The sequence below is a fragment of the Physella acuta genome, unplaced genomic scaffold, assembly GCF_028476545.2.
Source record: "Physella acuta isolate Inbredline_101_S28 unplaced genomic scaffold, ASM2847654v3 ptg000039l, whole genome shotgun sequence".
Taxonomy (NCBI): domain Eukaryota; kingdom Metazoa; phylum Mollusca; class Gastropoda; family Physidae; genus Physella; species Physella acuta.
In genome coordinates, this window is record NW_026731559.1 from 208278 (window position 1) to 222500 (window position 14223).

At 30.4% G+C, this 14223-nt stretch overlaps 1 protein-coding gene across 1 annotated transcript in view; it reads right to left on the bottom strand.

Moving 5' to 3' along the window:
- LOC131943795 (uncharacterized) overlaps positions 1–14223 on the bottom strand; it is a 42898-nt gene that overhangs the window by 12642 nt on the left and 16033 nt on the right. The window contains exons 11-26 of the mRNA XM_059304077.1: positions 13928–14112; positions 13496–13574; positions 12088–12101; positions 8185–8309; positions 7898–8059; positions 6524–6676; positions 5493–5679; positions 4737–4835; positions 3851–3996; positions 3055–3280; positions 2749–2882; positions 2490–2613; positions 2050–2178; positions 1729–1923; positions 1330–1581; positions 809–1037 (exon numbers count right to left, since the gene is read on the bottom strand). Coding sequence (XP_059160060.1) covers positions 809–1037; positions 1330–1581; positions 1729–1923; positions 2050–2178; positions 2490–2613; positions 2749–2882; positions 3055–3280; positions 3851–3996; positions 4737–4835; positions 5493–5679; positions 6524–6676; positions 7898–8059; positions 8185–8309; positions 12088–12101; positions 13496–13574; positions 13928–14112 — 2439 coding nt within the window. The remainder of the gene's footprint in view (positions 1–808; positions 1038–1329; positions 1582–1728; positions 1924–2049; positions 2179–2489; positions 2614–2748; positions 2883–3054; positions 3281–3850; positions 3997–4736; positions 4836–5492; positions 5680–6523; positions 6677–7897; positions 8060–8184; positions 8310–12087; positions 12102–13495; positions 13575–13927; positions 14113–14223) is intronic.

Consider the following 14223-nt stretch of genomic DNA (forward strand, 5'->3'; position numbering starts at 1 on the left):
TTCTAATTATAAAAATACAAAACAGCATACAAACAGAAGACCATAGAAAGCAAAAAAAGGAAATGTTTAAATTTGACCCTAAAATGTTACTTCTTTTAGTTTTTCATAGACAGTTTTCCAAAAAAGCAAACTCATCCATCTGAAAATTAGTAAAAAGCTGGCAAAAACTATTCTTCAGGGCAGAAATTCAAAAATATCATTATGTTAAATCTTAATATTAATTAAAGCTGTATCCAAGTTTAACCAACAAGTCTGTTGTAACACCTTATCCATGTTTTCTAAAACTGAGTTAGATAAATTTAAATAACGACTGCGCTATTATTTTTTTGATCATAGGATGCAGGTTTGTCCAAATTGCAGCCAGACACCCAAGGCCTTGAAAGTTAAATTAATCAACCCCCATAATAATGAGGTATAACACATGTCATGAGAGTCACTGGGTTCCCTCATGCACCACATGGCATCAGCTGCTCTTTCTTGTTCTATTTAGTTATCAAATATATTGGCCCACAGTGTTTCGATTTCTATGGGGCCTTAAAACAAATGTAGGTACCATAAAGTTCAAGTGGGAGCCTGGGGCACACAGGGTCACTTGAATACGGGTGAGAATATGCCTAGGACAATCTGACTGCGCAAAATCCTAGCCAGATGGTGTCGCTGACCCTCTCAAATTTAATTTTTGTTTTCCACATAAATCTTCTCAGGAGTATTCCATAAACTCCACAAAGTTTCATGGCATTCAGATGAAAAGTAGTAATACATAAAAGACAAACAGACATTAAAATGTAAATGAAGTAGTCCTACTTACCCAATTGTTACTACAGTTAACTTTGTAACTATAAACATAAATTCGGTTGTTGTATTATGTGTTGAAGTAACTTGATTTTTTGGCTTTTCAATGTAATTTACATTGGTTAATACTATGAAGTGTGTAACATTCCCATCAATATCATAGCCACTAACATTGATGAAAAAAGGAGTATTAATATATATTTCAAAGTTTGTTTGATTTAGCTTAATAAATGGTGCTTGATTTGCTGTAGACAAAAGAAATGAATTTAATTAAGCATAATTTTAAGTAGTTAAAACAGTATTTACTTTCTAGAAGATAAAAGCATCAAAAACAAATCATTTTAGTATGTCAAAGTCAAGTATGAAACTTAAAAGAATTTAAATGATCAGCTTGCACTAAGCCACACTGCCCCCAAAGTAAACTTTAAGGAATATTCCTAGATTGATGCACAATAGCCAACTATCATTGCTGTAGTGCTATATTGTTAACTACATCATTCTATAATTGTTAAATAAAAAGTTATAGAAAACTCTTACCCATATTGGTATTCTCCATTATGAACTGATCTGCTACTTCTAGTGAATGTTTTGCTAAACTTTCATTTTGAGTAGCAATGTAATCATAAATACAAGGTATTTGAAACATTCCATTACAAAATGTACTGGAAGAATTGGTTATTGCATAACTAAGCTCATCATAAAATAAAGGGGTGAAATTTGTAAAGGAAAATGTTGATGTGCTTTGCCCATAAGCATATGGAAATAAGCTTTCAGACTGAGTTACTGCCCCTGCAAAGAAAAAGTAAATAGCAATTTCACTATAAAAATAGAAACAAAATTACAAATGTTCTATACAATTTGATTTGTTAAATTAAATAACAAAATACAATGTATAATAATTTAATTTTTTTAAACTGATTTTCAAAAATTTCTCACAGCTCTGTACAAAATGAAGAAGTTGTCTTTCAGACGATTTATCTGTGAGTGTAGTCCCATTAGGAAATATAAAATCATCTGTCTTGATATAATTGAAATTGCCTAAGAGCCCTCGTGTCATATTCTGATATTTCTTATCTAAGCTTACATAAGCTTCAAGAAAACCATATGATAGGGTAATTGTGACTCCAACACCTGGAGATTTAAAAATTGCATTATTTTTAACACATTTGATAGGATATAAATATAAGATATTAAAAACAGTATTAAATATATCTAGAAAAGGTATTTTAAAGTATTTACTAAATTGTCAAAACTTACTTTCAGAAAATGAAACTTTCAAGGATCCATTTTGTTGTCTGATGACCATTCCATTTTCAACAGCAAAGAATTCTGGCTCATTTTTAAATGGTGCAGAGTAATCTCTATTATTTGCATAAATAACCATCACTGAAATAGTTAGTACTTTTATAAATTTTCATAAGAAAGTATTGTGTTCTTTTATACAAACTTAATCTTTTTTAATAGATTTTAAGAATTAGAAAAGAGTGGAAGCATTTTGATGTTAATATTAATTAATCTGGAACTTTTTGTGTTTTTTGTCTTACTGCAAGCAAGGATTTATAGATTTAACCTATTTTTGTGTCAATAATTGCAATACATTTTTTTTTCACAAGATCACATTTCTAAAAGTGAAATTAAGATGAAAACTGACGCATTGTTATAAAATAATTAAAGATCATGTACAATAAAAAACATACTTCTATCCCCAGGACTTATTTGTACTGTTAATATCATATCATCTCCATTTTTAAAAGCAAAAGCACACCAAACTGCAGCTCTTGCTTTTGTTCCATTTTTGCTTAATGCACTGCAAGTCCGACCCTTTTTATATTTAAAAAAAATATTAGGAGGTAATGAACTTTGTAAATGATTTGTATTACAATTATATTTTCAAAATAATCTATGAGGAATAGGTACTTAACTTCATTAGAACTGTAGTTAATTTAATTAATTTACCTGCATCATAAAATTGATGTCAGTTCTGTCCTTTGCAATGCCATCTATCTCCAATATTTTATATTCTCCAAGGCCATTAAAAATATAAAATCGCTCATCGAAAGTAAAAATATGAGGGTCACCAAACAAAAATCCTTGGAGAAAAATTTTGAAGATTTTAAAGCATATAACAATTAGGGCCTATATAAAATAATGTATTTTTTAATATAAAAATACAAACTTTTACAAGAAGATACTCATATAAGTAAGATTTCAATGTTAGATAAATATCTTATTTAAGTCATAAAGTTATATTTAACAACTTACCCCTCACCCAACTACTTGCAATACATTGTACAGTTGGTCTTAATTCATAGTATTGTTCACATAAATCAGATTGATAGCAGCACCAATTTTTTGGTTCAATATCATTCAGTTGGTGATCTCTAGAATTGTGTATTAAAGAATTGAAAGCATTGTTGCGTTGAAGGCTGCCTGCTTGTGGCTTTCTGGTTTCAAGACTGAAACTCCCATCCATACGATAGCAGCATCGCTAAAAGCAAAAGTTTAAATGTCAGCATCTGAGACTTTAAAAATATATTTTAAATGCAACAATACTACTGCCAGTAATTAATTAAAGTAATCTTATTATTCATATTAAGTACTGTTAGAGATAGTAAGGAGAAAACTTGTAATATTCTTAAGCTGTTTTAAGTGTTTCAATCCTAAGGAATTAAAACTATACTAATTTTGACTGATAAAATCTAAATTTCTGGTAATTAAAAACACGTTTCAAACCAATAGATATCCAGAAGTTTACAAAGACTAGTTTTTCAGTTACTTTCTCAGCTTCAGAAGTAAACAATAACTGATGCGCTTTCACTATGATACTAAACTATTAAACTTGTAATCATATTATTAATTGCTGATCCAGGAGTATGTAAAACATTGTTCTCTTTATTTTAATTTCCTCTTTCAAAACCTTTTCGACCATAATATGCTGTTGGCATATTAGAAAGATATATATATATATATATATATATATATATATATATATATATATATATATATATATATATATATATATATATAAACATAAACACATACTATAAAAATTTCTCACCCTTCCAAATTCACCATAATATGGCAGTAAATCAAAACAGTGACTTTGATTCTGGACATGTGTGGTTTGCACCCAAAGTGGACTATTGTAGGCCACCAATTCATTACATGGACATGCTGGCATTTCTATATTCTTATTATTGATAGCTAGAAAATGTGAAAAAGTAACAGACTAAAAATGCTTTTTAATTTTTAAAAAATTGGTATTAAAAATGTAAGTAAATTTAAAATCTCTTTTGATAATTTAGTTCTCCAATTTTAATTAATAATATATATATATATATATATATATATATATATATATATATATATATATATATATATATATATATATATATATATATATATATATATATATAGGCTAAATATTAATATACCAATATAGGATATATATATATATATATATATATATATATATATATATATAGGCTAAATAAAAATATATATAAAGAGAGATGTTCATAGAGAAAAATATATACAAATATTTACAAATAAAAACAAATATATAGATGCACATTTTAAAAAAAAATATTCATACATTTGTTGCTGCTTGTCTCTACACATACTAGCACTTTTAAATAATTATCGTGTGTTTATTGCAGAACTCTTTATCTTTCAAGAAAATACAACTTTTAAAAAAAAACATATATCTTTAGCAGGCTTAGTTATCTGCCATTTTAAGGTTGCGCCTTAGAGAATACAACTTTATTATCATATCAAATATCACAATAATGTCTGATTCATGTGTAACATATAACAAAAACTATGATTCAAATACACTACACACGATTTTGCTTACCAAGCAAAACCATAATTTGCTTATGCAACATTATTTATAGCTCATTATATTTAAATTTTTAAAAAATGTAATAATTAATGTCATTTACCAATCAATTCAGCAACAGAGGCTGATCGATACCATGATCTACACAACATTTTATAGTTGTCTTTTTCTCCAACTTTGATAAACCATTGGCCAGGTGCTCCTGACAATTTAGAACCGAGAGAGTATGGTTATATTAATTCATAATAATGCTATCACTATCTGTATGTTTACTGTTTGCATTTAAACTAAAAAGACAGCACATTTTACAAGTTTGTATATTTTTTAGCCTTTAATCTACATGCCCATAATATGTAAAAATATTTTCCAATATCTATTATTTTGCTAATAGTAAAACAAATATAATAACACCATAAACTATAACATTTAATAATCCTTATAAATTAGTTTTTAAATTTAAACTAAGCTAAATGGCTTAGTAGTCTTGAAAATCAAGGCGCAAAGCCTGGACAGAAGCTTAGAAGGGCCAGGTGTTGCCCATGTATCAGTTCCTCTCTCTCTCTCTCTCTCTCTCTCCCTCTCTCTCTCTCTCTCGTTATTCTTGCAAATTTATGACAACAGGGGACAGGCATTACTATACAACATGACACCAGCTTAGTAAGCTTACTTATAGACTGTTGAAAAGAAAAGTACATTTGGTAATCCAAATGGGCTGTATGATTTAGGAGTTTTCTCTCCTACATGGGTTGGTTTCCCCAGCAATCCATTCTTATCTTACCGGTGGTTAAAAATCGAAACTCTAAGGGTTTGCAACCACGCTGACCCATTTTTTAACCTAGGAAGATAATTTTTAACATGCCTGTATTTCCCAGAACTCTGTCAAACATATAATACGACAATCTGGATGTATCGAAGTTTTGTTTTCCCCACCCAACCTCAACATTCCTTGCAGACAATGGCTTGAATTGCATAGCTCCTTGCATATATAGATAAATAGCATAGGTTGTGTAGCCATCGGTTGCAATAACGCACTGGAATGACACACGCTGAAAAAAAATTGGAAATGCTTATAAACATTGCGAAATAATGTTGGTTTAAAATGTTGTGTTAGTTTTGGTTTTAAGCAAGCATATTTAATATTGGCTAATAGTTGCATATACAAATTGATTATTTGTATATGCTGTATGTTAAGTTAAACTTGTGTATATATGTTTGGTGATACTGAGGGTTGGAAATTTAGTTCTATAGGAAGTCGAAAAACGCCAAATACTGAAATAACACAAAATAAATAACTGCAACACGAAGCCAGAAAAATTAAATTAAATTACTAAATCTTAAACAACTATCAATTAAACTAACTATAATCCCCAAATATTGAAATTGTATAATTTTTTATTATGATTTTAAAAAACTAAATAATGTATCATTTTTATATAAAAAATATAACAAACCTATTGTTATCTACGAGGCCTAATTCCCTGTTTCTTCATTTAAATAACGCTTAGCACAAAAAAAAGAAAAACAAATTGTTCTCCTGTCAACATACCTCACACAAGTTTTAATATCTAATTGGACACAGCTGCTGCTGAATTGTATAAAGCCCAGAGCACAATGCAATATTTATGTGGTTTTTGAAGTCGTGATTTGTAGTATATAGCAATTTTAGAACATTCTACCAGAAGTGATAGTGTTAGCTTTAATGGCGATATTATTTTAAAATAAATAAATCCAAATACTAAAAGTTGGAGTAGAATTCAGTGTAGGTTTATTTTATTTAAAAAATCTACATTGGTTGTTCACTTCAAACCATTTTGGTCTATTCACTATGTCGATCTAGTTGCATAAAATGAAAAAAATATGTGTTAGAAAATAAAGTCCATAAAACAGTACCTCGTTTCTCGTATTTCCTGTGACGGGCACTTTAACCCATGTGACTACAATAACAATGGTCGCAGTGTAGGTTGAAATGTTAGCATATCTAACAATGTCGATCTTGGCCCTTTCACATGCTTTAGAGGATGTTTCTAGCCAGCACTTGTAAACCTAAAGAATTTTGTAAAGGCATCTTCAGCATAATGATAAATATATTACTTTATCATATTTGAAAATTATACATGGACAGTAGCTTAACTATAAATAGTTTATTATTTAACGTGTTTATTAATGACTTACGTCAAACCTATTATGATTTTTACTTTCTCGTATATACGAAGTATAGAGGAAGTCTTGTAATTGTGCAAAAAAAAAAATCGAGATTTTTGCAAATCTCGACGTTTTACACCTGACTGATACGGAAAAACATAATTTTGCAATCTTGTCCGTATGTTTGTTTGTATATCTGTGTGTGTCTGTGTGTGTGTCTGTAAACACGATAACTTGAGTACCGTTACAACTAGGTTGATGACATTTCATATATAAGTATTTTATCAAAATCGTAGATCCGTATAAACTTTTGAGCGATTTCCGATTACCGGAAGTGGTACTTTTTCTACTTTGAATTTTTTAAAAGCCTATAACTTGAGTACTATTTCTGATAGATAAATGAAATGTCACATGTAAGTAAAAGATCTAATTTTCTACCTTTTGTCAAATTTTGAGTAATTTCCGTTGACCGAAAGTACTAATTACGCTATTTCCGATTTCTCAAAAACTAATGTAAATTATTTATAAAGTACTAATAATATTATGCACATTTTATTTGGCGTTCACTGGTGTGCAATTATTTTTTCTACGAGATTTTATTCTATTTTAAAAAGTTTAAAATTCATGTCTATATCCCGAGTTCCCATCCCCTGTTTTTTTATATAATGAATATTCGAGAAAGTTTAGGGAAGATCACTCCCGGTTTATTTAAATATGTAATTTACAGAAAGATATTCATACATGTTTCTAAAACTAAATATTCTAATTACTATATGTTGTTCTTTTTAAATCTCGAGTAAAATAACAGTTTTCCTTTTTGACTCAGCAAGACCCATGGTTTTACTTTGCTTTATTCGAACTATTTTAATGAGAAAAAAATTGCACACATTTCTTTTATAGTTTTTTTGTGATTTTGGATTTTAAAAAATAAAAGTAATGTGTGGAGTTCAATTCCGGATTTTGTAATTTAAAAAAAAAACGGTGATAGAGTTTTTATTATCATAACAATAGTTATTATTTTAATCTAAGATAAACTGCATGAATCTATAATCTCAGTTAATAACTAATTACACGTTGAACGTTTAATTCAAAATAATGTATGAAAACTGAAAGAAAACATACATGATAATAAACCTGTCCCTCATCACCATCTGTGAGCTCAAGGTCTGTCCAGTACGGAGCTAACAGAGGTCGAGGATTTCCTTTTTTATCTAACACTGGCAGTCGTTGAGGCGTGAAACTGGAGTACTCATCTCCAAAACTTATCAATCCATTCACAGAAATCTGAAAATTGCATAATGGTGTTAATATTTACCGAGCTATAATATCATTCTTCAAAGCACTAATAGACTATAACGAATATTTAAAAAAAAACTATATTTTAATTGAAAGTTTTTTTTCGAACTTACCCATATGTGTTGAAATAATGTGTTTTCATAAGGTATAAAATCTTCTATGTTAATTTTTGCTGAGGCGAATTCTCTGTTTCTAGCTAATGTTTCATCCATTGACAGAACTCCGTATGGATACGCTCCTGAAATGCATTCATAAAAGTTGTCAAAATAAACTTCTTCTCTGATAATTATAACATATATTCTAAATGTATAAAGATATCAATAGTTGTTTTTTTTTTATCTATCTATTACATTGTACTTTACAATAGTCTTTATGGCCAGCCAATAAACTTTACAGAATGACTCACGATGTTACTTGAAACTTATATATATATATATATATATATATATATATATATATATATATATATATATATATATATATATATATATATATATATATATATATATATATATATATATATATATATATATATATATATATATATATATATATATATATATATATATATATATATATATATATATATATATATATATATATATATATATATATATATATATATATATGTGTGTGTATTTGTATGTGTGTGAGTAACTAGTGTAGTTACAAAAACAACGTAGTAGTGTATGTCAACAAGGACAAGGTCATGGCCAAAACTGAGTTAGTTATAGTTATTATACAACTGATATAAACACGTAACTGGGGTGACTAAAATTAAAATTGAATTTGACTTGTAACTTAAAGACAAACGGACAAGCTAATAGTAGAAACCATGCAATATGTGGTACCGAAATAGAATAGTTTAACATTGTTAGACGTTGTTGACAACCAGTGTTTGTACCAGTCATTTTTCTCCGGGGGGGGGGAGGTTGGGGGCACTTGATATTTTCGGGGGGGGGGGCGGTCTACATTTTCCGGGGGTGGGGGGAGCGGACACTAGTAAAAGTATATGTTTTGTTTACTATATAAATTTCATCTGGTTCGGGGGGGGGGGGGCGAGGCGGTAGACTCGACGCCCCCCCCCCGAAGAGATGCCTGGAAGAAACTCTGTTTACAACACCGGATGTGCAGCTGGGTGTATATATGAGCTGCGTTACTTTTGGGTAGAGAATGAGATATAAGATTTAAAGGTAGAAATAGAAGATGTGTGCTTCGAGGAAAAGCCCTGTGAGAGAAAGATTGCAAGTAAGAAAATGGATTGAACGCAGAGACAAGTGTTAGTAGATTTAGATACGGAGTGATACGGTGTGTGGACCTTTGACATTGGAGGTCTGTTGAGATTCACCGAATTATCTGAACTGTGATTATCATGAAGGAACAAAGTGTTGTCAGCTTATCAGAGTGAGTTTCTTTATATAAGGTGGATCGGTGCCAAATGAGGTGTCCGCGGCCTAGAGGCGGGAACTCCTAAGCCGCGGGCGAATACCTACAGACAGGTGGTTAGACACCTGTCGCATTTGGGTGCCGTGAGAAGGGTCGCACAAGACCTAACAAAGTAGGTTACACGTCTGCTGCTGCTTGGTCACACACACACACACACATACACACACACACACATACACACACATGAATTTAGCCATACAATGTTTTCAGTAAGTATACAATTAATTAATACAGCATTCCACTTATTAAACTGTTAAAATGGGCGGAAAACTTATTTTTGTCAATTTTGAATTTTTTTTTAGACAAGATCGAAAACACTATACGTTAAAGCAAAATAATAACTCTTTGAATATGGGTCGTCCATAAATGACGTCACACTGGGAGGGGACAAAGGGCCTTTAATTTTGTGACGGTGTGTAATGAGAAGGAAAGAGGGGGGGGGGATTTTAGATGATTTGACATCACACTTTTGAATTATAAGAAAAACAATTTTAGAGAACGTATTTTAGATGTTATTTCGCGGTTTAGAAAACTGTTTTAATAAATTGTAATAGAAATTGATTAATAATAATCATTAAAAAAGTTTTAAAAAAAACACGTTTTCTGATTGAACTAAAAAGTAGAAAATAAATGCTAAACATCACAATAATGCAAGCGATCACTCTACTATAAGCGATCAAAAACGTGGGGCGCCGAAGTAAAAGTTATATTACTATTGATTAGATAATACTATTGACTTTTATTAGGGAGCTTGTAGAGAGTCAACAGTATTAGAAACTGTAAGAAAATCACGGCGCCCCACGTTTTTGATCGCTTATAGTAGAGTGATCGCTTGCATTATTGTGATGTATAGCATTTATTTTCTACTTTTTAGTTCAATCAGAAAACGTGGGTTTTTAAAAACTTTTTTAATGATTATTATTTTCTACTTTTTAGTCTTTGTCTGTTTGTTTGCATTAAAATCTTGCTATCGATTTTATCTTTTCACTTTTTTTGGGTAAACGAAGACAGCTCGTAAAAAGACAACTCGTAAAAACACGTTGTGTGAATACGTTACTGACTAGAACACATAGATTTGAACCCGTGTCGAGTGGGATAGCAATCGTGTGCCCAACCACTCGACCATATCGTCTCCCCCATACTGGCCTACCTCCTGTAAGTTTAAACTCGGTTCAAACTAAATTATCTGCCCCTAAGCCTGTGGCGACGTGGGATCGTTCGCTTCACTGCGCGCGAGGTACGCGTCGCTCGTTTTTTTTTCTAATGGCTCGCAGAGGAGAATTATATATATAGATTATATAGCGGTCTAAAATGCTCAATAAAATGTTTCCATTGATCAATTTAGTAATAATAACAATTGAATATTCTATGGTCATCCAAAAGAAAGCTTCCCTGAAAATTTCAGCGCGCTAGCTAACTGGGAAGTGCCAGAAATTTCGATCGCAAGATTTGATTGGAAAAACAAACAAACAAAAAAACAGAGAAAGCAAGTTAAAGAAAACGTGGGAAAATACTCTATGTTGACAGAGTTTAGACCTGATTTTGGAAAACATCGATGTTTTAAGAAAAATCCAGCTGCAATTTAGAAAAGGGGGGGGTGTTGTAGGCTGAGGTGTGACGTCATATTGAGGGATGGTCTGGTTTTTATGACGGTGTGTGACGGAGGAGAGGGGGAGGTAAAAATCGTCCAAAAAAGCGTGACGTCATTTATGGATCACCCCCCATATCAATTTAAAAAAAAAAATTTTATTAATTCCCGGAGCAAATGGACTTTTGTATGTTTTTTTTTTCTGAAAGTAGGCTACAATATTATCGGTTATGGTTTATTTCAGATACTTTTACACTTGAGAAGCACTTGAAACTGTCGATGGAAGGGATGTACTAGCAGTTTCTGGGAGTCACGAGGAAACTAGTGAACGGACAAATATTATATATATATATATATATATATGTATATATATATATATATATATATATATATATATATATATATATATATATATATATATATATATATATATATATATATAGTTAAAGTTCATCGTTCGGGAAAAGAAGTGATTAAAGTCTTAATAAAAATATGTTCAGGTTTCCTACAGATGCGATATTGTTATTTATCTTCTTTTAAATATTGCATTTTAACATTTGCTAAGCTTCAGCTGTTTGTAAAGTTTAATGTGCTACTTATGAAACGAAGTTTTACAAAATAAACAAAGATTTTGCACGAACAATGACAAAAACTGAGCAACGAACAGTCCAAATAGAAAACGTACATGTGATTTGGTAGGAATCGGTATAATGTTGCGTGAAATATAAAGGTAATTCCATAATTTATTAAACTGTCAACTTGTAAGTAAATCAAATATTTACACAGTTTTTATTTAAATCCAATACAGTTAGGCCAGAAATCTTAAAAACCTGAATATCAATATTTCATATAATTATATTTGTGTCAGATATATTGTATAACTGGCAAATTGAACATAAATCTAAATGTTAGAAAAAAAGTGTTGTTATTATTGTATAAGTAATGATTCATGGTTAATGTAAAATAGCTTATCCAAACTTACGTGGCTCAGATGGCCTGCATAGAAAAAAAATTATTAGAATATAATAATCATCAAAATGGTAGATTTAAATAGGGGTCCATTTACTTAATTACTAGATATCCTTTAGACCGTTTAGTGGGTAGACTCCGAAACAAAATTGGTTCTTAATACTTCTCAGACAGCAATTATTTCTGTACAGCTTTTCAAAGGGGCAACGTATGTATTTCCAGAAAAAGTTCAGTGGAGGTATTTTGATTTTGGTACTATGATTACAGCGGCCATCATGAAAATTAACGTATTCGTAGGATTTCAACTGTTCATGAAGTATTATACTTGTCACAGACTGTATTATTATGTATCTTTATTATATTGTGTTTTGCATGAATGAAGAGTACCTGGCTAGCGGAAGGACTGTCTGAGCGATCGTCATGTGTTTTTCCGTGTTTTGGGTGAGATCGCTCATTGACGTAAGGGGAGAGAAAGTGGTGAATAAAAGAGAGAGCGAAAGGTGAACGGGTGTTGTGTGCTAGGACTTGGGACTGGAACGATGGCAGTGAATGTAAGATGTCTCCATGACTTGGAGTCGTGATTATTATTTGTACCTATATCAGTTGATCTTCAAATATGGATGTACCACGGATTTATCTGTACATAGTGTAAATAAAGTTGTCATTTGAAGTTGCCACTGTTGCTCGTGTTCCTGTATGAAAGCTAACCCACAACAACAAAGAATTCATGTTGTTACAATACTTTTATAGTCCAATAAAGTATTTTTCATAAGATTCTAACATAGTTAAAGAAACTCAACAATAAAATTTAGGTGTAGGCTAATTTATTTTGAATTTTCTAAATTTGGTTGCGGTAAAAACAGTAAATAACGGTGTGTGAAAATAATAAAATTTAATGTTATCACCTGACCCAAAATTTTAAAAAGTTTAAATATCATACTTTATCATACTTTATAAACTGTTTGTATCCTCCGAACGGTTAATTTTTTTCAAGATTTGTTAATGTACTTTAGGTAAACTGTAGAAAAATAATTGTTTTCTGAAAATTATAAACAGATTTTTCCCGGAACATAATTTAAAAAAAAACTCAATATCAAGGACATTTTTTTTTCAATTGCTAATTATGAGTGTCCATAACTAGCATAATAACATGATAGTGATACCTTTTTCTTTGAGGGGAGGGGGAGATTGGTGTTGCCTTATTTCGAGACGTATGAAATTGGGCTAAGTTTGATTGCGATCAGATACGGCAAAACATATGTAAGCAAATATACTATATCCCGTGTACAAGTAGGCCAATTACTACACTAGTCCACTTAACTAGCAAAATGTTATAGTAAATTCATCACATTACCAATCCAAAATAGTTTGAAAAACATTTATATCTATTGTGTTATGTTTTGCTAACGAAAATTACCCACTTGCAGTGCCATACAATCATGTTGCCGTTTACTGGCTCACATATTTCGTACGTCTCACATGTTATGCAGTTAACTGCTTCTGCAAAATAAATATATAGATCTTTGTGGATTAGTTTTGTAGCATTTACCTTATATTTACCTAAAAATTCAATGATAATTTAATAATAATTCTCATGAAACTGTATGTAGAAGAAAAACGTATCTAATTAAGTTATCCATGTAGGTCAATAGTATATATGTTTGCACATTATCAGAGTCATACATGACAATAATATAAGTAAATTAAATATATATATATATATATATATATATATATATATATATATATATATATATATATATATATATATATATATATATCTTGGACAATGATTTATATCAAAGTATATATACAAAGAATCAAAACAGAAAAATATATAATCGACTACTCACGCATATTATTCGTTACATTTTCTAACTGGGATAATACGACATTGTAATTTGAATCTATTACTCTCATGTTGATCAAGGCCTTGGCTATTACCAACCGGATTTCAGCATCAAACACATTGTCGTATTCGTGTACAGAATCAAAAAGGTATATTTCAAACTCTACGATGGTGAAGTTTGTACTTGATCTGGTATTTAAGTGTTAAAAAGTATATATATATATATATATATATACATATTTAATACATGAAGTTACAATGGACACTGTGACCCAGTATGGGGCGGATTCGTGGATGACA